Source organism: Doryrhamphus excisus, linkage group LG4 (assembly GCF_037039965.1).
Source record: "Doryrhamphus excisus strain RoL-2023G ecotype Guam linkage group LG4, RoL_Dexc_Guam_v1.1, whole genome shotgun sequence".
Taxonomy (NCBI): domain Eukaryota; kingdom Metazoa; phylum Chordata; class Actinopteri; order Syngnathiformes; family Syngnathidae; genus Doryrhamphus; species Doryrhamphus excisus.
This window is the reverse complement of record NC_136360.1, coordinates 2,450,778-2,475,867: the sequence shown is the minus strand read 5'-3', so window position 1 is coordinate 2,475,867 and position 25,090 is coordinate 2,450,778. Positions and strand designations below refer to the sequence as shown.

Here is a 25,090-nt window from a genome sequence, read left to right as displayed (position 1 = left end):
AAACATTGACTTTACAATAAAAAGAAAGCTGATGTATAAACTAACTCACAAGAGGAGGGCCTGTCAAGGGAATGGATTAGTTGCACAGCCAAAAGAACAACACAAGGCTGGATTTGGCTGCGTAGATAGCCATTTAAGATATGAAAAGTAATAAAGTGCGTGTGTGCAATGGAAAGATCAGACGGAATGAGAAGATGCCCTTCAGTTCCCAAGATGTCAGAAGCATGGATCCATGCTCCATGTATCATTCTCCATGGACCGTATGATAGCCTGTTAACTAATATTTATGCAAAAAAATGTTCATTCATTCATTTTCTACCGCTTTTCCTCACGAGGGTCACGGGGGTGCTGGAGCCTATCTTAGCTGTCTTTGGGCGAGAGGCGGGGTACACCCTGGACTGGTGGCCAGCCAATCACAGGGCACATATAGACAAACAACCATTCACACTCACATTCATACCTATGGACAATTTGGAGTCGCTAATTAACCTAGCATGTTTTTGGAATGTGGGAGGAAACCGGAGTACCTGGAGAAAACCCACGCATGCATGGGGAGAACATGCAAACTCCACACGGACATGGCCGAGGGTGGAATTGAACTCGGGCCTCCTAGCTGTGAAGCCTGCGTGCTAACCATTTGTCCGCCGTGCAGCCTAAAAAAGACTTAATGAACTAAAATACAAATATAAGGCATTCAAAAGGTGCATTCAAAGATGTTGATGTTGTCCACTTTAATCACCAGGTGTCAGTAATGTTACTATAATGTTTTGTGCGACCCACAAATGGATCGATCGCTGAAACAACAGGCTTTTATTGCAGGTCTGAATGATCTCACAACAGGCACAAAAATCCCTAATAAAAACACAAGCTACTGTTGCGGGCGTAAACCCATGGCAAGCTGAAACTCAACTCTGAACCCTCGATGTCAGATCCTGTCCAACGCCAATTCTGCTCCCCTTTTATGTTTTATAATAAGAGTAAAGAAGCCAATTATCTCCTATATTGGGTGATACGAGTCTAAAGGTGACTATAGGGGTGTTAGTTAATGTTTAGCGTGTTCTAATAATGTTGAAAACCGTATTTAGAATATTGTAAACAGGTTTTCTATGCTCTATGTGAAAATACTCTATAAATGAAATTCACTTATCACGGTTATGTCTGGAAGCAATTTGCCGTGATAAATGAGGGATTATTTTATTTCAAATCAGCAGGGAGTGGAAAATGTTCTGCACCCTGAGAGGCCATAACGGATGTGAATAAATGTGAATAACTGCTTTAGTGCAGCCGCACGATGGACTAGTGGTTAGCATGTTGGCCACATAGTCAGGAGAGCAGAAAGATCCGTGTTTGAATCTTCGTTGGGCATCTTAGTGTGGAGTTTGCACGTTTCCTCCCACATTCCAAAAAACGTGCTAGGTTAATTGGCGACTCCAAATTGTCCATAGGTATGAATGTGAGTGTGAATGGTTGTTTGTCTATATGTGCCCTGTGATTGGCTGGCGACCAGCCTAGTACAGATACCCGGCGTAGAGGCTGGACGGATGCTTTAGACATGCTTTCTGTTTGTCAGAGTAAAAACTATTTGTTGGAGTTGTGCAATGTGGGAGACATTCCTGGTGTTGTAAATGTGATTCAATAACCAATAATAGTAATATCTAATATTTCATATAGCCTAGCATTTTATTCATGTTACCAGTATCAATCAGTACCAATATAAGCGGCGGTTCTTCTGTCAAAATTCCTTAGTTTTTATGTCTTTTTCCAGTTTTGTGCTCATATTTCTGTTTCCTGTTTGGCGCGACGGGCAGCTGCTTTGTGGTTGCTTGAGCGCTGGTGCAGTAATACCTGTTTCTCATTACTACTATTTAGATCAGGGGTGGGCAAACTACGGCCCGGGGGCCACATCCGGCCCGCCAAGTGTTTGAATACGGCCCGCCCAATCTTTCCAAAGTATTTCATTTAAACTCAACATACAACCTGGCATCATGGCCTGAGCCAACCTTTTGATGGTTTTATCAATTTCGTTTTTTGACATGGTCTGTTGTTTACAAAGTGCTCCTGAAAAAAGGGACACAAGCACATAATAATAATAATAATTGTTATTATTATTATTAGATTATTATAATAATTATTAGAACTATTATGATTATTATAATTATTATATTAATGCTAATTATTATATTAATTATATATAATATTATTGTTATATTTGCATATTTTGCATAATAATAATATAATAATTATTATTTTAATTTTATTGTAATTATTATAATATTTTATTATTTTTAAAATATTTAAATATAAATATAAAATAATACATAATAATAGCAGATTGCATGACAATTTTACAGATACAACAATACCAGGTGGACTGTTACGTGTAAAATATATAGTCTGCCCCCCCCCCCGTAAATTTTGTCACATCAATGCGGCCCGCGAGTCAAAAAGTTTGCCCACCCCTGATTTAGATGGTGCCGCATTACGTAACAAAAACGTAACACTTTACAACCCGTTGCAAATTGTACATTTCCAATTTCCACACCGTGAACATACTAAGCTTGTTTTTCAGTTTTCATGAGGTCTCATTACACAAAAAAAAAAAAACAAATTTCAATATGATCCGATTTGCATGTGGACATTGCCAGTAGTTCTCCAACAGCGAGTTCCAACCTCCATATTTTGTATCATCGGTGACCTTCCAGTGGCAAAGTCAAATCCGTGATCAATACGTCGCTGTTAAAAGCTTTAAAGTCTATGGCCTCGGTGCGCTCATCCCGGCGTTCCCTCCTTCCTTTCTGTCTTGTCTCTGTTGAAGCAACTTTGTTGTTCTTGCCCTCATGTGCAAGTGATTAAACAGCAGGCTTTATGAAAAACACTCCAGCACTGCTGGAATTTAACTCGCTCCTCTTCAGTTTTTTTAATGTACAGATTTTTCACTTTCATCCAAAAAAGTGCTTTTTTTTTTTTTTTTTTTTTTTTTTAAAGATCTCCTCTCTCCTACAAAGACACAAAGGGCTATTCATAATCTCAATGACGGTTCATTTTCTCCTCCGGCCAGCTGTCTTGCCTCACTGTCACTCTGCTGCTAATTAATGAAGGGTCAGGGAATCACGGATGGTACAGTTGCTGCTTGTGTGTCTTCATAGCCACAAGTTATGTCTGCTTTTGTGTCTTCTGTCCTGACAGCAAAAACAGAGCACCAGCAGACTTGTCCGTGCAATGACCTTGGCAGAAAAAAAAAAAAAAACTTGATTCTCTGGCCAGCTGAATGGCTTGGAAGTTATTGCAGTGTTTCCATGGGGCCCGGGAACTAAATGAAGAAGAGCTGAGTGCTTTTAATAGATGACCGCTACGTTACTTCAGCCCCACAAGCATGTAGCCAGTACCACTGTACTGTAAAAATGGCAAATGCATAAAAAAGTCACATTTAAAAAAAACACAGAGAATGGGGATTTATAGCCTTAGTTCTTTCTTTCTCATAGCAGATATTGATTTCTCATCAAGATAGACTTATTGTTCTTGGGTGCAACTACTTTTTCCCTTTTCTATTTGTACTGGCTACAAGTACAGTTATATTTGCGTTCCTAAGCAACCAAGAAAAAAACATCATGATGTGAGGGGAAAGTAAAAGGGAGTCGGAGCAGCACTGAGTCACCCTGGTTTGTTTATGATGCTGGAAGTAACACGTTGCTCGACAAAACACCTCGTATACACACAAAATTGTGCTCCAACAATCTATAAAGAAATTAGATGATTTAGTATGATTCAGTTGGAGGGGTAGGATTTAATAAGCTTTGCTTCTTCCTACTCCTTTTTGGACATGTGGAACTGTGAACTGATTATGTGATGCATTCAATTGTAATCTGATGCATGTTCAAATGAAATAAAATCATTAAGCTACGTTCACACCGACGCCGAATGTCGCGCTTTGAATCGGCGACGAATTCGGCGTCATTTTTCAAACAATCTCACAATCTCCTCAGATATGTTTAAGCTCTGATAAGCTCTGATACGAAATTCGTTCCCGCTTTAGGCGACAAATTATTTCCCGAATCGCTACGGCAACTCACGCTTTGATGCCGATTGATCGGGATTTGTTACGCTTTAAATCACGCTTTGATACGCTTTAATACTCATTGATAAGCTTTGGTGCGCTCTGATACGATTATCAAGCTCTCTTGTGCATTGATAGGCTCTGTTAAGCTCTGTTACGCAATGGAAAATTTCGAGACCCCGACTGCATCCCGCCTCTGATCCAGAGCATATTGTAGCGACCCTGACATATTCATATTGACGTTGTGCTCTTGGGTGTCCGACTGTTCCGGGTGACTGTGAATGCACCAGGGGGTGGGGGCGTGTCTGGTGGAGGAAGTACTGTTGTGTTGCTGGCGGTGGTTGCAACGGCGTGGTTACGGCCGACAGTAGCCAGTATTATTGTTGTGCAATAAAAAGCTTGTCAGCGATCGCAGTCGTGTAATTTCCATAGCGTCGGCAACGACGCTACAATATATAAAGATGCAGCAGATCCATTGATCCTTTCAACCAAGCTCTGTTAAGCTTTCCTACGCTTTGAGCAAAACTTTGATAAGCTTTGTGACGCTTTGATAAGCTTTAATACGCTCTCCCCGCTTTACGCAATTCGTGACAGATCGCCTCAAATTTTTAAACAGTTTAAACATTTTTTGCTCAAACCTTTCTTACGCTGTATTACGGTCTTTACGCTTTCATTAAGCTTTGTTACGCTTTGCCACCGCTTTGCTCGCCGATTTAATTCGCCATTGATTCGACGTCGGTGTGAACTTAGCTTTACCATTACCAAAAAAAGGTAAACATGGCCTTTGCATGCTTTGCTTTTTAGCAAAAAATTCTACAAAGAAAGTACATGATTTAGTATGATTTAGTTGGAGGGGTAGGATTTAATAAGCTTTGCTTCTTCCTACTCCTTTTTGGACATGTGGAACTGTGAACTGATTATGTGATGCATTCAATTGTAATCTGATGCATGTTCAAATGAAATAAAACCATTACCATTACAAAAAATGTGGACACCCCTGCTGTAGAGTAACAGCCATCAAGCAGAAATGATCATCCGAGTCCTTCAACTGCCACTTGTGGTCACTGCTGCAAGCTACACAGCCTGAAATTAAACTATGAAAAATTGCTCAAATATTCCTCAAAAATAAGTTCCCCATCATTCAAAGTTTTGTGATTTGCTTTGGTGCTGACCGTCCCACTTGGAGACCTCAGGCGTGCTACAGGAATAGCGGTGCTGGTGGCCAGAAAAGCATTTTGTCACCAAACAATCAAAGCAAGTGGATTCTGGATCACAGAGGCAATCTGGCAAGGATGTTTAAAAAAAAAAAAAAAAAAAAAAAGTAGACTGCAATCACATTGTGGTGAAACAGAGAAACAATGCAATACGACTCATGATTGTGTGCAGGGTATTGTTTAGCTCTGGTGTGGATTATCTATACCGTGTCATTTTCAAGTCGCTGCTTGTGTAGTTACTGTTTTCTGTCGTGTCATGTATGATTTGGACCAAGTATTACGATGACATGGTTGTTATGTGGACAGTTGAATGAAGACTGAAATATAAGCAATAAACAAAGAAGGAGGCCAAACAGATTGCAGCGCTTATTTACAACTTTTGCATAACTTCATTCGTCTTAATCCTATGAATCAGAATCAGAAAAGGGTTTATTGCCAGGTATGATCAAACACATACTAGGAATTTGTTTTGGTATAGTAGGTGCAAAATATACAGAATTCATTCATTCATTCATTTTCGACTGCTTTTTCCTCACGAGGGTCGCGGGGGGGGGGGGTGCGGGAGCCTATCCCAGCTGTCTTCGGGCGAGAGGCAGGGTACACCCTGGACTGGTCGCCAGCCAATCATAGGGCACATATAGACAAACAACCATTCACACTCACATTCATACCTATGGACAATTTGGAGTCGAAAATGAATGAATGAATGTTCTATTGTGAGCAGAACTGTTTTTGGTAGGGTTGAGGCCTGGGTTCCCCTGTTCTTCTCCACCAATGCTACACCAGTACACCGAAAAAGGGCCCAACATACGATTTCACACTCAGGGTGGAATTACAAGTCCAGTCCAGTCTTAACTCCATTTAACTAGCTCACTAGCTAACCGTCTGACAGATTGAAAATAATGTCGAAAGTCATTAGCGGAGCCTTCCATCAAGACATCATTTTGCCACTTAGACTAAACTGCTCTTAACTTGTGAAATATAACGTGTTCTCTTACAAAGGAGTACATATTTAAGACTTTAAAAGGTTAACGTACCACAGCCTCACAGATCATTTTTCACCCTCTGGAGGGATGATTGTTTACGTTAGTTTGAATCAGCCTTAATTCCTTCAAGGCCTCAGTGCTCTGCGTGATGTCTTTGGAAGGGAGACGCTGTCTCGACAACAGGCTGGTAGGAGAGATGGAGGAAATCGAGTTAAATGTGAGGGTGGGTTCTTGCTTTGCAGGGAAGACGTGGATGAGAAAAAGGGATTACAATACTGCAAACTGATGACAATTGCCATGATGACATCAGGAACCAGCCATATTACTGTAAACATGTTCCATATGCTCCTGCTGCATGGTTGGCCTCGTTTCAGATTTACATTCAGTTTTGTCTTTCCATATTAACTCATTCAATCCCAAAGGCCGTATGCCAACAATGTATTTATATGTCTTTTATGTATGTGTGTGGGAGGCAAAAAGACCTGATGATGCAACCCTCTACTAATGTATTTCACTTTAGAGCACTTTTAATCCATAAAAATGGCCACAAGGGGGCAGAATTGCAAACGCTCTGTCAAAGTGAAGGGAAAAATCACACGGGACCGGAAGGAGGAAGTGAAGGAGTATGAAGAAGTGTAGCATTTTAACACATGCACACACACACACACTCATGCATATCTGTGCACACACACTTCAGTTCCAGATGTGAAAATTGTAAATAGTTCATGGTGTTATATTTGTAAATAAATAGTTATTTTGATGTAAAACAACCCATTGGTTGTGTTGATGGATGGATGGATGGATGGATGGATGGATGGATGGATGGATAGACTTCCTTTATTGTCATTGCACAATATCACAGCAGTGAAATTGCCAACGAAATGTCGTTGCCTGGCTCCCGTATAATAATAAATAATAATAATAATGTGGAGATTAGATCATATAGACATCAAATATGAACAACAATGTACAGCGTAAACAGTAATTTGTACAAATAATTTAAATAATTTTGAATAAATAATAATGTGGAGAATAGATGACATCAAATATGAACAACAATGTACAGCGTAAACAGTAATTTGTACAAATAATTTTGAATAAATAATAATAATAATAATGTGGAGATAGATGACATCAAATATGAACAACAATGTACAGCGTAAACAGTAATTTGTACAAATTAAATAATTTTGAATAAATAATAATAATAATAATAATGTGGAGATAGATTACATCAAATATGAACAACAATGTACAGCGTAAACAGTAATTTGTACAAATAATTTTAATAATTTTGAATTAATGATAATAATAATGTGGAAAATAGATTACATCAAATATGAACAACAATGTACAGCGTAAACAGTAATTTGTACAAATAATTTTAATAATTTTGAATTAATAATAATAATAATGTGGAAAATAGATTACATCAAATATGAACAACAATGTACAGCGTAAACAATAATTTGTACAAATAATTTAAATAATTTTGAATAAATAATAATAATAATAATGTGGAGATAGATTACATCAAATATGAACAACAATGTACAGCGTAAACAGTAATTTGTACAAATAATTTTAATAATTTTGAATAAATAATAATAATAATAATGTGGAGATAGATTACATCAAATATGAACAACAATGTACAGCGTAAACAGTAATTTGTACAAATAATTTTAATAATTTTGAATTAATAATAATAATAATGTGGAAAATAGATTACATCAAATATGAACAACAATGTACAGCGTAAACAGTAATTTGTACAAATTAAATAATTTTGAATAAATAATAATAATAATAATAATGTGGAGATAGATTACATCAAATATGAACAACAATGTACAGCGTAAACAGTAATTTGTACAAATAATTTTAATAATTTTGAATTAATGATAATAATAATGTGGAAAATAGATTACATCAAATATGAACAACAATGTACAGCGTAAACAATAATTTGTACAAATAATTTAAATAATTTTGAATAAATAATAATAATAATAATGTGGAGATAGATTACATCAAATATGAACAACAATGTACAGCGTAAACAGTAATTTGTACAAATAATTTTAATAATTTTGAATTAATGATAATAATAATGTGGAAAATAGATTACATCAAATATGAACAACAATGTACAGCGTAAACAGTAATTTGTACAAATAATTTAAATAATTTTGAATAAATAATAATAATAATAATGTGGAGATAGATTACATCAAATATGAACAACAATGTACAGCGTAAACAGTAATTTGTACAAATAATTTTAATAATTTTGAATTAATAATAATAATAATGTGGAAAATAGATTACATCAAATATGAACAACAATGTACAGCGTAAACAGTAATTTGTACAAATAATTTAAATAATTTTGAATTAATAATAATAATAATGTGGAAAATAGATTACATCAAATATGAACAACAATGTACAGCCTAAACAATAATTTGTACAAATTATTAAAATAATTTTGAATAAATAATAGTCATTTAAAGTTTTACGTGTGCGTGTCGGCAGGTAGAGGGGCTTATTTGGCATTCAGCAGTATTTGTGCTGTCACAAGTTATCTTCGTTTCCTCCCTTTTTTTTAGTTGGGAGCTGATATTTTCCTGAAACTTACCTATGTTCTACTGCTGATTACTAAATAACAAAAAAAGTGGAAACATCTGCGATTAGACGGGAACCTAATCTTTCTTTTTGGTAAGTTTATGTAGCCATTCAACACAATATTATTTATGCCTTGAAATATCGACCAGTACTGAAAGGGGTTGTCTTTTGAAAAATGACGGGGGTTGAAAGAGTTAAGGAAAGACCCACTTGGCGTGCAGGGTTTGTAATAACGCATGTGTCCCCAATTTGGTTAGCAACATGGCGGTGTGATTCATCGCTGCACTCCGTCAAAGGTGGGCGTGAAGTCGACATCTTATCAAGGCCAGAGTAGCACATCCTGCTGCCAAGTCTCACACTTATGCAGGCACCGCAGGACCGCACATGTACACGCATGCACGGATGTACAATAGAGTTCATCATGTTTGAACACTTCTAATTTCAAACCGACTGAGTTTGGTGGCACCTCCTAGTATATCCTGTCCTCCTAGCACGAGGTGTCCAGACTATTTCCAGCGAGGGCCACATACTAAATAATGAAAGGATACAAGGGCCACACATACATATATTGTGATATAGATGAAAAAGCCTATTATTGGTATCAACTTTGTACTTTTTTCTCCCCATTTGCTTCCACAATTCAGCTCTTTTCATAAATAATCATGGTAAATTTTTCTTCTCGGAATATTATCACTTTATTCCCATCATACTAATACTTTTCCCCCATAATATTGTAGTAACTTTTTTCTGTCTCTCATAATATACTGTTAAAATGACAATGGCAGTTTATTTTTTTAAAAGTGGGACTTTTTTAAATATCTAAAAAAAATAGTTACAATTTTTCTTTTCTGCTGCTGTTTTAAATAGTCCAACAATTTCAACTTTGCCATTGGAAAGTTTCCTCTTGTAATATCATATTTTTTTTCTTCCATTTTATTTGGTTGTTTCGCCTCCGACTGCCAATTTTAAAAACTAAAAAATATATATTTAATTTCAACTTTATGCATAATTATGCTAAAATTGTATAATACAACAATACTATTCTCATAAAATTAAGACTATTTTATTAATAATTTGAATTTTTTTGTCTTTACTTTGACTTAATTGTTTTAAAAGTATGTATTTTTCCAATTTTTGGGTTACATTTAAACTGCTAAATTGAATGTAAAGCCATTTAAATTGATCATCCCAAATATGTATGAATTAATGAAAATGTGAAATAATTTTAAACGTGCCATTTTAAATAATTGTGGTATATATTTATATTATTTATTTGATGACCACTGTATATATTTAATTACTTGAAAAATAGTCCAATAACCATTTTGATTAATTAAAATAAAGAAGTACATACAATTAGTTATTGTAAATAATTAATTAGTTACAAATTAGTAATAAAGTAACTGTAACTGCATTAGACAGACTTCATTGATCCAAAAAGTGTGTAAAAACCACCTCCTTCAGGAGGGAATGAAGCCAATCAAAGGTTACTTTCACTACGGTCACAAAGGTCTAATGTAAATCAGTATGGTGCCATGTTCAATGCCGTTCCACTGCCAGTCAAAACTTACATGCGTGGATCCACTACACTTGGATCCGCTGCTGATGTTGTGACTCAGCGCTTTTTATTTAGCCGCACACAGCGCTGATCACATAATTCATGGCAAAATTCCAGCATGTATTTTTCCAAGACGTTTAACTCTCCAGTAGGGAAAGGAGTCATTTCATCTGTGTGAACTGGACCAATGTGCAGGAAATGTAGAAAATAGATTTTGTGCTGTCTTTCACACCTCTTTCTTCTCCGGGCCGCCGTCTCTCTTGCCTTGCTCTGCATCATCCGGGGCGGAGGTGGGTTAGTTATGAAGTGTCTGAGAGAACGGGGTTGATGGGAGGTGAGGTGAGACTGTGTTTGGAGGAGCAGGCTCCAGTACTTTCCAAGGTGCGCTCCATTTTTTTCCACTAAATCCCACAGTTATTCTTGCTTTTAAAGGCACCGTATTGGAGCCATGAAAGAATTGAACTCGGGTCTACTAGTTCTGAGACCTGCATGCTAACCACTCATCTACCGTGCAGTCCAGTATACAACTTAACAAGAAAAAAAACGAAACAACAACAAAATTGGAAAAATCAGCAGTAATTTTACAGTAGTAATATAAGTAGTAATATAATAGTTACAGGGCGGCTCTGCGGTCGAGTGGTTAGCGTGCAGATCTCACAGCTAGGAGACCTGGGTTCAATTTCACACTCGGTTTGCATGTTCTCCCTGTGCATGCGTGGGTTTTCTCCGGGTACTCCGGTTTCCTCCCACATTCCAAAAACATGCTAGGTTAATTAGCGACTCCAAATTGTCCATAAGTATGAATGTGAGTGTGAATGGTTGTTTGTCTATATGTGCCCTGTGATTGGCTGGCGACCAGTCCAGGGTGTACCCCGCCTCTCTCCCAAAGATAGCTGGGATAGGCTCCAGCACCCCACGCGACCCTCATGAGGAAAAAAGCAATAGAAAATGAATGAATGTATAATATTTACAGGAAAAAGTAGTAAATATACCAGAATAAAGTCGTAAATTTACCCAAAAAAGGTATAATATTACCTTTGACTGAGGCCAAAGGTCACAAGGTCACAAAAAGGTCACCTTTTCATGCCTGTAACATAAAGTTACGCGTTTTTTCATGTAAGTTTACGACTTTCTGGTTGTAAATTTACAATTTATTGTGGAAATCTCAGATTACTCTGTTGTAACAGGCATTGCTATGAAAAGGGGGCAGTTATGCCTTGGGCATGTGGAGGGGGGCGGGGTAAGGAAGGTAGAAATGACAAGGGCTAGACATGCTAATCTGTTTCTGCTCAATTGCTGTGTTTTGCTGCCGTATTATATACATAAACGCTTGCCTGAAGCAAGAAGGAACGTTTCCTTCCTTCCTGAAGAACTATATGCTCTATTTACCTTCCGACACATTCATTCATTCATTTTCTACCGGGTGCTGGAGCCTATCCCAGCTGTCTTCAGGCGAGAGGCGGGGTACACCCTGGACTGGTCGCCAGCCAATCACAGGGCACATATAGACAAACAACCATTCACACTCACATTCATACCTATGGACAATTTGGAGTCGCTAATTAACCTAGCATGTTTTTGGAATGTGGGAGGAAACCGGAGTACCCGGAGAAAACCCACGCATGCACTGGGAGAACATGCAAACTCCACACAGAGATGGCCGAGGGTGGAATTGAACCCTGGTCTCCTCGCTGTGAGGTCTGCGCGCTAACCACTACACATATGACATTTAATATTACAATTTTGTTCTAATAAAAGTAGGCCTTTTTTCTTCTAAAATTCCAACTTCAATCTCATGATCTCATATTTTTTTTATATACAATTTTGCCCAAATACGCTCTCGTACAGTTAGGATATTGGGAAGACCCGGGTTCGATACTCTGCTTGGCATCTCTGTGTGGAGAAAAAAGGATATTTTTGACCTCTAATATTGTTTAAACATTACAATAAACTTGCAACAATAAACAAGCCATATTTACCTTAACCTTTCCAGTGGCAATCGGGTCTCTTTTAGTAGTTCCTGGAATCTTTCTGCAAGCTGGCTTATCCATCGTTCCCTTGTCTGTCTTGTCATTACAGCACATCTTTATGAATCATGTCCTCCCCTTTGATTCTCAGGTTTAAGGTTTCTCCATACTTTATTACTGTCCTCCTTTTCGTACACTGAAAATGTACAAAGAACATTTGGGAGTTTCCAACATTGTCACATTTACATTAACACAATGCTACGCTTTTCATCACTTGACTCTTTCTAACATTTCACTGTCTACGGAGGTAGATTGTGAACATCTGCCTCCTTTCTTCCTTCCTTTTGCCAACTTCATGTTCCTCTGCAATCCTTGAACGCACCATAGTTTTACAAGTCCACATGTGCTGTTGATGACTATTTACTGATACGATACTGTATCACAGGATGCCAAAGAAACCCAAGAGCATTCCCATGTGGACTCGGCCTTATTGCAAATGTTATTCTGAAACCGGACGGAAGGAGCTATGTCAAAAGTAGTGCGTCTATCCATTGGTGCACTGGGGTGCAAACCAGGGATCTACTGCATGTGTGTGAATGGTCTGTTGCTATGTGTCAGTCCTGTGATTGACAGGTGACCTAACCAGAGTGTACATTGCCTGTTAGAGGAAGCTAGAGGAAGAAGAGTATCAGTATGGAATATCAGGATATTTTCTACATTAGCATAAAGTCTATCACCGATGCTGTCTTTGCAGATGCAAAGCTGTTTCCCGTCCAGCTGCTCATCTCTGGTTCATTTACATTTCACTCCTGCCAGCAGCCTATTTAGGCAGCTACCTTGAGAAGTGCAGGAATGCCGGTGCTTATTTTCTTAACCTGGAACGAGGAGAGGTATTTCTGTGATTGACAGAAACGCATACTGGAATGGCTCAGAGTTTACCTCAGGCTGGCTGTTGGCAGGCGGGACTAAGTCTTCAATACAGACAACACGAAGATAAAAACAACTGGGAATAAAACTAAATGTTTGAACAGGAAATCATTTTACTTGTCAGCCTGGACTAAATCACACTCCTCTTTTACGTTGTGTTGTCTTCCCGTTCCCACATCGCTTCTTAAGTCTCCATCTCAACGCTATCCTAGTTTGCCATCCAACTTTTCCCTTTGACATCCAGTCAGACATCTTGCGGCTTTGTCTGCACTTTTGACTCAGAGCTGATGAGGATTCCTGAATGGATAGAGATAGGATGTGTCACACTCTGATTCCCAGAACTATTTCAGAAGCCCCCCCCCCCCCCATCTTATTTTATCATCTGAATTGCAACTGGACATACCAATATCTTAACTGCAGAATTTGCAGAGAATTTTGCGGCACGGTGGTCGAGTGGTTAGCGTGCAGACCTCACAGCTAGAAGACTTGGGTTCAATTCCACCAGCGCCCATCTCTGTGTGGAGTTTGTGTGTTCTCCCTGTGCATGCGTGGGTTCTTTCCTCCCACATTCCAAAAACATGCTAGGTTAATTAGCGACTCCAAATTGTCCATAGGTATGAATGTGAGTGTGAATGGTTGTTTGTCTATACTATGTGCCCTGTGATTGGGTGGCAACCGGTCCAGGGTGTAACCCGCCGCTCACCCAAAGACAGCTTGGATAGGCTCCATCACACTCGTGAGGAAAAGCAGTAGAAAATGAATGAATTTGCAGAGATATTACTTGAAAGACCAGAACTATTATGGATAACACTGCTAATGTTTTCCACATTTGTGCCACCTCTGATCCTTACATCAAGAATCTTTACATTCTCATGCGCCGTTTCGTCAACAGTGTCATACTTTAATAGATCCCTCTGCAATTTTCAGTCATTATACATCCCGCAGGCAAGACAACATCCAGCCTTTGAGTGATAAAGTACTGACAGGCATGAAGAACGAACAGTCCTGGAATGGTGCCAGGTTTGACTGTACTCACATGATGTATACATCCTCTTCAATTTTTGGCAACCTGCAGCCATTATCTTGGTGGTCTCTTATTGCATCTGTTTGGTGCCCCTCCTTTCTTTGGTGAAAGAGAGGAGAAATATGATCTCAGGGAAGAACTAAATTTGAAACACTTATATGCTAGGACTACGTTAAAAAGCCATAGTATTTCAGTATGTGGAATCAAACTATGGAATGGATTGAGTAAGGACCTCAAACAATGCACAACGATGAGCCAATTCAAGAAACAATACAAGCAGTTGATGTTTGCTAAATACAAGGATGAAGAGTCTTGAACCAGTCATGATGTGCTATATATATCACTATATTGACACTTTATTGTAATGTAATTTAATGTAATTAATTAAATGTAATTTAATGTACCCATTATGTCATTGGATGCTCATATCATCTTGTACTTCAGTACAAGCTACATTATTAAAAAAAACAAACAAAAAAACCTTAAACTGTATTATGGAAAGCAGGAAGTGAACAAATGTAACAGTTACTGATTGTAAAAGTACCAGATGGAGGGGTAGGATTTAATAAGCTTTTCTTCTTCCTACTCCTTTTGGACATGTGGAACTGTGAACTGATTATGGGATGCATTCAATTGTAATCTGATGCATGTTCAAATGAAATAAAACCATTACCATTACCATTACCATCAATGACCTAAAATACAAATATAAGATGGATTACTCAATCCCCAAATTATAAGGTGTCTATAAACAGGTGTGACGGGCACACTTTGTTTGCAGCCAATGGCCACAACTGACTTTTGGGAAACTCTAGCAATGCTTTACAAAAAAATACTTTAAAATTCAGTGTCCCAGTGACTGCAGGTACTCACTTTTACATTCCAATATCCATCCATAATCCATCCATTTTCGATACTGTGTGTCCTCGTTTGGATCACAGGTGACACAAACAACCATTACATTCACATCTATGGACTATTCTCCAATTAACTTAACATGAATGTTTTGGGGATGTGAGAGGAAACCTGTATAGTGAGGCATACAATATGTGCTCAGAATTGTAGTCAGAATGGTACAGTCTTGATGACTTTACATTTTTATATGATTTGATGGCAAGATTGAGCATTGAATCAGACTCAATTGCCAACAATTCTAAGGCACCGCTAGTGCTAACCATTATTCCAGTATCATGCATGCTAAATATTTGGTACCATGCATCAAATGCATTTTATATTCTACAATTACCCTGAAAACAAGACATGTATTCCCCCCTCAACCTCTTACTCTTACAGTTTTGAGCATTACACCACTTTTGAAATGGCATTTGTCATTTTCTTTACAGCGACGGCCAAGAAAACAAGTCTGTATGTCTTTATTTGTGTGTTCTTAGTGGACTTCAACAAGCTCTGCAACAGCTTGAAATGACTTTAATGAGATTTAACAAAACAAACTTTTTTTTGACTAAGTATGCTTTGGCACGATTAACCCCAGGAAAGAGATTATGTTTCTACAAAGAATTTGACCCGTAGAAAATGATCCTTTTTGTGTTTATGTTGCTGAGAATATTCTGGTTTGTGTACACAATTTAAAAAGTGAATTAATGAATTGTATGTCTTTTAGTTGGGGGGGAGGGGGGTATATGTGGGGGTGGGGGGTATAATACAATACTTTTTTTCCCTTGCTGTTCATTGTTGTGACCCAGAAGGGGCCTTGTCACACAGCCTGGTCAGTTTTCAGCACTTCTGCGTCTTTCTCTCGTTCATTTCTTTGCTCTTATAAGGTTACACACTCAAACACTCTGCAACCATGCACAGCTGAGTGTGTGTGTGTGTGTGTGTGTGTGTGTGTGTGTGTGTGTGTGTGTGTATAGGCCCTGTGTTCTTTGGTCCGTGATGTCCACAGGTGAACAGCCAGTCTCTGAGCACAGCTTGTTGAGCCTGGGAACAAACATCTAAACACACATGCAATACAATATATCACAACTGCTACTACGTATACTGTTGAAAAAACAGTTAGATCAGTGAAAGCAAAACAGAGCAGATACAGGCAGTGCCACTGAATCTAAAAACACCCCATCCGCATATGACTTGTTACGCATAACTTCCCCATTTCACCTCTTTTGATCTGATTCTGTTCAACATTTTTTGTGTCCCACTCCTTCCAATGCATTGCTCCCATAATAAACTCACAACACACACTCGATAAAAGTTCAAGTCTTGCCTTTTGAAGGATTTTCATCAACAAGTGCCAAATTTTCTTGGCCGGGGATCTGTAGTTTTGTAGTATTGAGATATTTTCACCATCTTAACAGTTAGTGTAGTGGTTTACATAGCTGACTTTCATACTTTCACTTTCATTGATGTAGCCAATCCCCTATTAACAGTCAGTGGTAGGGATCGACCGATATGTTTTTTTTTCGAGCCGATGCCGATTTTTTCACCCTTAGCTGATGGCCGATATTTGTGGCTGATACTGCTTTTGCTCCCTCAATTTATATGAAAAAATTACTATGATAACAAATAGTACAGGTCTCAAGTTTAAACAAATATTTATTGAAATTTAAACACTGAACACAGATGCCTGTCTGTAAATCATGCGACGGAAAAATATATCGGTAAACCCACATGCGTATCGGCCGATACCGATTCAAGTAAAGAACGCAAATATCGGCCCGATGTATCGGTCGATCCTTAGTCAGTGGTATAGAAAGCTGACCATTCCTGCAATAAAATATGATTTTGTTAAATAGAACACGCATCTGGAGTACGACTGCGGTACGTCTCTTGATCCACTTCAAGCTGAGAACCATATAAACATGACTGATCTAAACTGACACAGACCCTGTGAAGGTTTCTGTTTGTAAGACCTTCATTAACAAATTGGCTGAGTACAATTGCTTCCCTCCATTATTGCGTAAAATCAGAAACCTAATCTTAAAATAACTCTGCAATTCATCTCAAATATTCCAAATATTCTGGAGGAGAACTAACATATGTGAGCTAAATAGTGGGGAGACATTATCGGTCAACTTATCTCCACATATACAGAAAGTATATTTTATCGATTTATATACATTCTGTGACCCTGTAGTAGCAGGTACTTTCAAGACAACATATAATATTTTGGACTTTAAGCATTATCTGCGCTTTGGTTTCCTAGCAACAAACGCTACTCCCGTCAACAACTGCTATCATTAATCGTGGCGGACTATGTGACAGCCAACAACAACTACTACTTTTTACTTTTACTCCCCCTGGAAAGAGATAAAGTTAGTGAAACACTAAGCCATTTTCATAGCGTTAGCATGTAGCACTGTTGCTAAAATCTGAAAGAAAACAGGGGTATCTTACGTGGTAGTGGTGTGAGGTGTTGCGAGTCAGGCACTATTTTCACAGAAAAGTAGTTCTTCGGTGTTAGCTTCTAAAAAAAAAACATTTAAAAAACAACATATGCTGGTCATCCTGGTAGCTAGCCTACAGACCAGCATACACAACATATGCCGGGCTATGCTAGTCATGCTGGTAGCTGGTATATATATATATTTTTTTTTCAGCATTGACATTAACAATGTCACTTAAACTTGGTTAACATGTAGGTTACGTTATGTAAATGGAACATTGTTGCCGTTTTTGGAGGTTTATTGGCTTTATTGCTAAAAAAAAAATATGGTGTGTCTCTTTTTGTTAGCGCTGTCATGCTAGATGTTTTTCTATTTTAGAACATGCAGAAAAGGGAAATACATGTGTGTTTTTGGTTTTTGTATGATGGGCTCTCATTAGAAAAAAAAAGTGCACTTTTCCTTTAAGGTCCATTCTCCCGAGTTCCTCGTTCTGACTCGGCAGGTTTTGTTAGCTAGTGAACTGCAACGCTGCTTTTCCTCTGTCCTTTGTCTACCACTCAGCCCCGGGGCTCTTTAATCCTATCAAACCTGAACCCAAAAGGGAATTTAGACCCACCTTGGGGCAGCAGAGTCATAATCAAGCATTGTTGTTTGGTACCTCCAGGAACGTCAGGAACATTTTAGTTCTCACAGCATGGTTTGTATTTCCTATACAGTGTTCTTATGGCACTAGAAAAGCAATCTTCACTTGTCAAAGCCAATGCATATCCATCAGTATGTTAGGGACCCAGGGAAAAATTCACAGGAGGCGCCACAAACCAGTGTTTATCAGTATTATGCATAGCGCCAATGATGTAGAAGGTCAAAGTTTATCAGGTCCACATGGGGCCCCCCAGCCGTGGTTTGGGTCCCAAGCAGTTGCGGCGCCCACTAGTATTTCATGCAATTTCACATTCCCTTGAGAAGATCAGTAATTGCACAGTACTATGCCAGAATCGTTGTGGTCTGTCAGGCTTAGACATACCTATCAGGCCTTTTGTTTTTCCCAGAAAAAACTCCCATATTTTGTCCGGCTATTCCCATCATCTCTCGGCAATCTGTGATGACGATGCATAATGGCAGGGGGCATACGGGTCTTCATTCATTCATTTGCATTCATTTTCTACCGCTTTTTCCTCACGAGGGTCGCGGGGGTGCTGGAGCCTATCCCAGCTGTCTTTGGGCGAGAGGCGGGGTACACCCTGGACTGGTCGCCAGCCAATCACAGAGCACATATAGGCAAACAACCATTCACACTCACATTCATACCTATGGACAATTTGGAGTCGCCAATTAACCTAGCATGTTTTTGGAATGTGGGAGGAAACCGGAATACCCGGAGAAAACCCACACATGCACGGGGAGAACACGCAAACTCCACAGAGATGGCCGAGGGTGGAATTGAACTCTGGTCTCCTGGCTGTGAGGTCTGCGCGCTAACCACTTTACCACTGTGCAGCCCTGGTTCACTATATTTTTCATCAAAATAGTAGTCATGCCAAAATGTTGTGTTGCCGCTGGATGTTCACAGTATCCGAGTGATACTGTCGTGGGGGTGCTGGAGCCTATCCCAGCTGTCTTCGGGCGAGAGGCGGGGTACACCCTGGACTGGTGGCCAGCCAATCACAGGGCACATATAGACAAACAACCATTCACACTCACATTCATACCTATGGATAATTTGGAGTCGCCAATTAACCTAGCATGTTTTTGGAATGTGGGAGGAAACCGGAGTACCAATCCAGGATCAGACCTTTCCCGATCCTGGATTGGATTCCATTGAATCATAGCTAAAAATAAAGTGTATGGAGTTTATAGTTACTTGAAGAAAATAACAATTCCTTGTAAGGACACTTTGTGATATGCTGAATGTAATGAAGCCACCCAGTGTGTTGCATGTCGGGGGCCTGCTTGCCAAACTTAGCTAACAGATGCCTTGGCTTTAAGTGCTTCTCATTAACACAGCTCATTTCACAAGCACCTCCTCGTAGTCTTTAGCACGCCGATGCAGCACGTGTGAAACGACACATTATCACCTAATTAAGATGGTTTGCTTCCGTTTGACACTCTCTCACCTCGCAGCCTCTGAGTGACTCTTTGGGTGCCCTTCACGAATGACGTAAGAGGAAGTAAAAATGTTTATATTTTAGGTTACCGCCTTCAGCATCGAATTGACTTAAGTACTTGCAGAGAAAGTTTTTGTTCGGCTCACATGGTTGTGTTTTAGCACGAGTGGGTGGTGAGTTGGCCATCCATCAAGTTTAAACAACTTGAAACCAAAATACAGCCTCACTGAGCTGCTTTTATCTTGCTCGTTTTTATCTAAAGGTCCTTCAGATTTTTTTTTTTTTCATTTGTCAGGAATCCCCTCACGTGGCACGGTTTCTGTCCTGTAATGAAAAGAGCTGCTCTGTCGTCAAATAGCAATAATGCAGCATTAGGTTGACATGGCTCATACGTGCTAACCCTTTGCTTAGTGTACAGTGGGATCATTGTGGCGGCTTCACATTGAATTTGTTATGTTTTATTAATGCTTTTATAGTCAGAAATATTTTACACTTGGGTTGGTGGTTTTCCATTATTTGGCAAGTACAGTAGATGTCCGCATAGTTGATATTCTGCATTCACAGTCTAGCAAATTGGCCTATTTTTGGTCCAAAATTAATTAAAAAAATTTAAAAAATTCTTCAAATAATTATTTCATAGAAAATAAACACATTGTATTCACTGTAAGTCTGTAATAACAACCATCTTAATGCTTCTCTGATAATGGTTTTCAGATTTTGCACTTTGGTGGTCCTTGAACGCACCGTACACAATGATACACAAACTATTTAGTTATACTCTACATGACTGTTACAGTATGATTGTGATTTTGTGTGTTCATTGATCATCTCATCATTAATTATCGTGAGTGCATATACATTTTCTCAATTACATAATCATTACAATAGCCATTATTGCGAATGTTGATCTGAAATTGGAGGAGAGCATCAAGGGGACACTTTTATGAGTGTCTCAATTACTTGCGGATTTGCTGGTGGTCCCGGGCCGTCACCCCTGCGACGGAAAACTAATAATTTTATATAATTGCACGTCTCATGAAAGGTATTCATCACCACTACACTACATAGTGTACCCGATGAATAAACAGAGTTTCTTATAATTCAAAACAATCAATTAAAATGCTAATAGACAATTTTAATTGTGTTTGCAGCGTCTGAGTTTGCCCAAGACCCTAGCGTGGTAGCAGCCCCGTCATGGAACACCTCCAGTGATGGTAAATAAGTACACCTTCACACACACACACGTATATAGACACACACTGCTGGGTTGCATTTAAGCATACATCCATAATCCTTTTCTTTTAGACCACAATCTGAAACCATATATGCTCATACATCTTCTTGTAGACACTGGATGCATTTAACACGTGGTGTATCGGAGTGTGCCTTTTGTCTGAAGTTACATTCAATGAGGTGCTGATGAATGAATGGCAACCTACAGCAATCCATACACCGTCCCGGTCTGGCCACTGTAGAGGATAACGGATGGAACAAACTACACACTAATCTACTCAACATGTGGCCATAGCCGCAGGTGCATTTCCCTGATTTCCACTGACCCACTTTGTTTTTTTTTTTAACTAAAGCTACCAGCGGTGTCTCAAATGTATACATCCTCTTGCTCTTTGTTATACATATATTCGACAATAGTTCTACTGTTTCATGTGGTGACTTTTTTTTAACTCATACTCATGCTGGTATTTTCCTGTGTGGAGAAAAACAAAGGAAGTTAGACGTCAAGCAAATAGCAACAACATTATAATCATTTGGAATGTAATCTAATGAGAGCCATTGACACGGAGGTATCAATTGAAAGTGTTGTAGTTACCGCACTGCATCACACTAATATTTAGTCACTGAAAACAATCAATATGCTTGGTTATACAGTGGACGCACAGTGGTTATTTTCTGGGACCACCAGCGAATTGCGAAAAAACGCACACATAATTTTTTTTTATTTTTGACACTCTTTTTACCTGTTTTAGTATCTTTAGAATGCACAGAAAAGATTAAAAAAATATATGTTTATGTATTACACAGGGATTGTGAATGAAATTGTTACATTTTTGCATCTCACGGGAACTATGGTAGGTTCAAAGACCTCTGTACATCCCGGGGAAAAAACATGGTGGACCTTTTTTAACAGACTTTTTTAACAGTGGCACATGCATACTGTACATTTTGCATGGATTATATTGTCGACATAGGGTGAATAAGATTTTTATTTCTATTTTCAAAAATATATACAAACATACACAGTAAAATGTTAAAAAGCATGCACAAATTGTACGCTAAGCTGATGGATCACATGGAAAGATTGTACATAAGTCATAAATCTGTGTTAAATATTAAACCATAATTGGAAGCAGTATGATAAGCTGCATGCCGGGGGGGTGGGAGGGGCAGTGCCCCACTTGCAGTTTTGCAAAATTGCCACTTGGTGCACACCCCATGGCTCAGTTTACATGCAATAATAACACATAATGTGGTGTAAATATGACCAAAATAATCCAGCCTGACTGAGGGAGCATTTAAACTGTTAGCGTTATAGCGTTATAGCGTTATAGCGGTATAGCTTTATAGCTTTATAGCGGTATAGCGGTATAGCGGTATCAGCACTGACACAGAGTAAGATCCATAAGGTATTTTCCTAACAGGGCTGCTCAGAGTTATCTGTCAAATCTATTCCCGGTGTTGTACCCCAGGGGCTTGGAGCGCCAACATCCGCCCTATCACCCACGACGAGTGTTATTGAATTTGACCTTATTTTGCTTTCTCATTTGGTCTGGTTTGTTTAATTCATCTCTTGTGGGGAGGCCTACACAACCACAACATCCGTCCTAGAACAGATGGGAATAAAAAAAAAAAATGTTTAGCTAAACACAGAGGCAAGATGCGGCGTTGAACACATGGCTGTTAAGCCAAGGTAATGAGGTCGAACCATCAGGGATATTTACAACATGTAAATGACTAGATGGGTAAAGTAAATGAGAACCTACAGTGTAGTTTGTGTGAAGCCATGTGGAGGAACGAGTGTATTTGCGTGTGTCTTTTTTTGAGTCAAGCCCCATAACCAACATCTGTTCCTTATCTGATGGATGGATGGTGATTGCGCCACCTGTTTTGTCTGCAGGCGGGGAATGGTTTAGATTGACCAAGAAGACAGCATTCAGGTAGCATGACTTTATCAGTATGCATCAGTAGCAGGAAGTTATGCTGAAAGAGCCTCATTATTGGGCTCAGCAATACTGGGATGTAATTAGGTGTGTTGATAGTTTATATAGTTTTTTCTTTTTTTTTTTCATTCACTTATTCCTTCCTGCTCTCTCGCTGTTGGAGAGCGACCCGTTTTTTAATGAAATTCACCTTTTAGCCATTTCTGGCATGGCTACAGACCCGACTCCTCGGTGGGTGTTTAGTTAGCTGTGCAGCCACTCGGGTTTCTGAGGCGGCCTCTCACTGAGGTCGGCATAGTTGACATAAACTCCCGATCAAAATGTTAAGATCAGTTGAAAAATTGCAAGAATTTACATGTTGCACTGTTAGATCATAAGGAGCATCTATAAGTAGAGCATCAGAATCCAAACCTTGGCAGGAATGGGAGTCACTGTCTTGGTTTCTTATTGGCAAAGGCACATACGTAAGTGTTGTCTCTTTGTCGGGCTGCCTTAGCAAGGCCTCTCAGATGTTGCCATTGGACCTAGGAACACCATCATTTTAAACCTTTCAAAAGATTCCGAGGGTTCTGCAACAAACACATCAAGTGGTAGCCCCAAAAACATGTCAAAGTCTTAGAACCGGAGGAACTGATTGGCTGTCTGCCAAGCTTAAATGAAGGTTGTTATTGATGCCAAGTGCAGACCAATAACATCAGATGGCATCTGTGAGAGCGATTTACGAAAAAAAAAACTCTTCAAAGGCATTGTCTCTTAGGAAATTGCACAAGAGCACCAAACATAAGACATTGAAATACAGAAGAAATTTTTAATGATGAGAAAAAAATGTAACCTTGGCGGTCCTGATGGCTTCTGGCATGACAAGGAGATCCCAGCTGAGACATTTTCCACACAGCACATTGGGGGTGGGGTCCTTCAATGTAAAAACGGAGCTTCAAGTTGTGCAGGGGTGTACGAATAGGTTTTGTGTGTTGCGGTTGTGTGGGGGTGTACGCTCGTTTATATACAGTATGTGCTGCCGCATGTGTGTGTGTGATTGCACAAAACCTCTGTAAGAAAATGTTGGTTGATGACAGGGCACCATTTAGTTAACTACCACATGAAAGGGAAAGGATTGATTTTCACAGTGATCCGTGGGCCAAATACCACAACACTCACCACAGGACAATTGCATACAGAGCGGCTTTGTTGCAAAACACTAGCAGGGCATTTTCTTCACTTTGTCCTTTTAATACAAACATCCCATATTGGTTCAGTTTAATCTTCCTTATGCTTTACATTGCTTCACTGTCAATCATTAGGACGGCTAATAATACGTACAGGTATTCATCTACAAAGAATAGTACCTTTTTCGTCAATGCTAATAATAAAATTAGAAGTTTGTTTCACACTGATAATGACTTTTTCAGCCTTGAAACCAAAACTTTATTAATTATGTCTTGCAAAATAACAACAAAAGGCCTATTTCCTGTGTTAGATGTGTGCTGGAATGTTTCACCCTATTTTACATTTTATTTCCCATTGGAAATCAAACCGGTCACAGACAAGAGAAGGTGGATGCTAGTGGTGGGCAAAACTGTTCATTTCAGTGAACTGGATCATTCCGGTTCATTACGTAAAAAGATACGTTCATTTTGTTCATTTTGTTCATTTTGTTCATTTTGTTCATTTTGTTCATTTTGTTCATTTTGTTCATTTTGTTCATTTTGTTCATTTCGGTCATTTCGGTCATTTCGGTCATTTCGGTCAATTGGTCGTTAGCCTGTTATCTCCCCCTGTGCATAGACTTGGTCAGCCGTGTCGAGTCAGTCCGTTCACACGTTCGTTCCGACTCAACAGCGCAACAACACGTGATGACTTACCTTGAAATATGAAGTATTATGACAGCCCTCCGGTTCCGAGTATCCCAGCTCCCCGGTCCGGAGTTACAACTGCTGTGTCAGTCATGAATGAACGACCGACGAGTGTCGGTCAATCTCTCGGTCTCAGTCTTTCAGTCAGCTTATCCCACCCACCCACAGAGCGAGGATAAGACAGGCAAACACGCAGATAGTCCCGCCCTGAAAAAGTAACAGTGAACTGACTCTCGAGCCAATCAAAAAAAAGCATT

General features: G+C 39.1%; 1 protein-coding gene across 1 annotated transcript in view; it reads left to right on the top strand.

The window, feature by feature from the left end:
• ror1 (receptor tyrosine kinase-like orphan receptor 1) overlaps positions 1–25,090 on the top strand; it is a 139,346-nt gene that overhangs the window by 79,939 nt on the left and 34,317 nt on the right. The window contains exon 2 of the mRNA XM_058073556.2: positions 20,956–21,018. Within this exon, the coding sequence (XP_057929539.2) occupies positions 20,956–21,018 (63 nt within the window). The remainder of the gene's footprint in view (positions 1–20,955; positions 21,019–25,090) is intronic.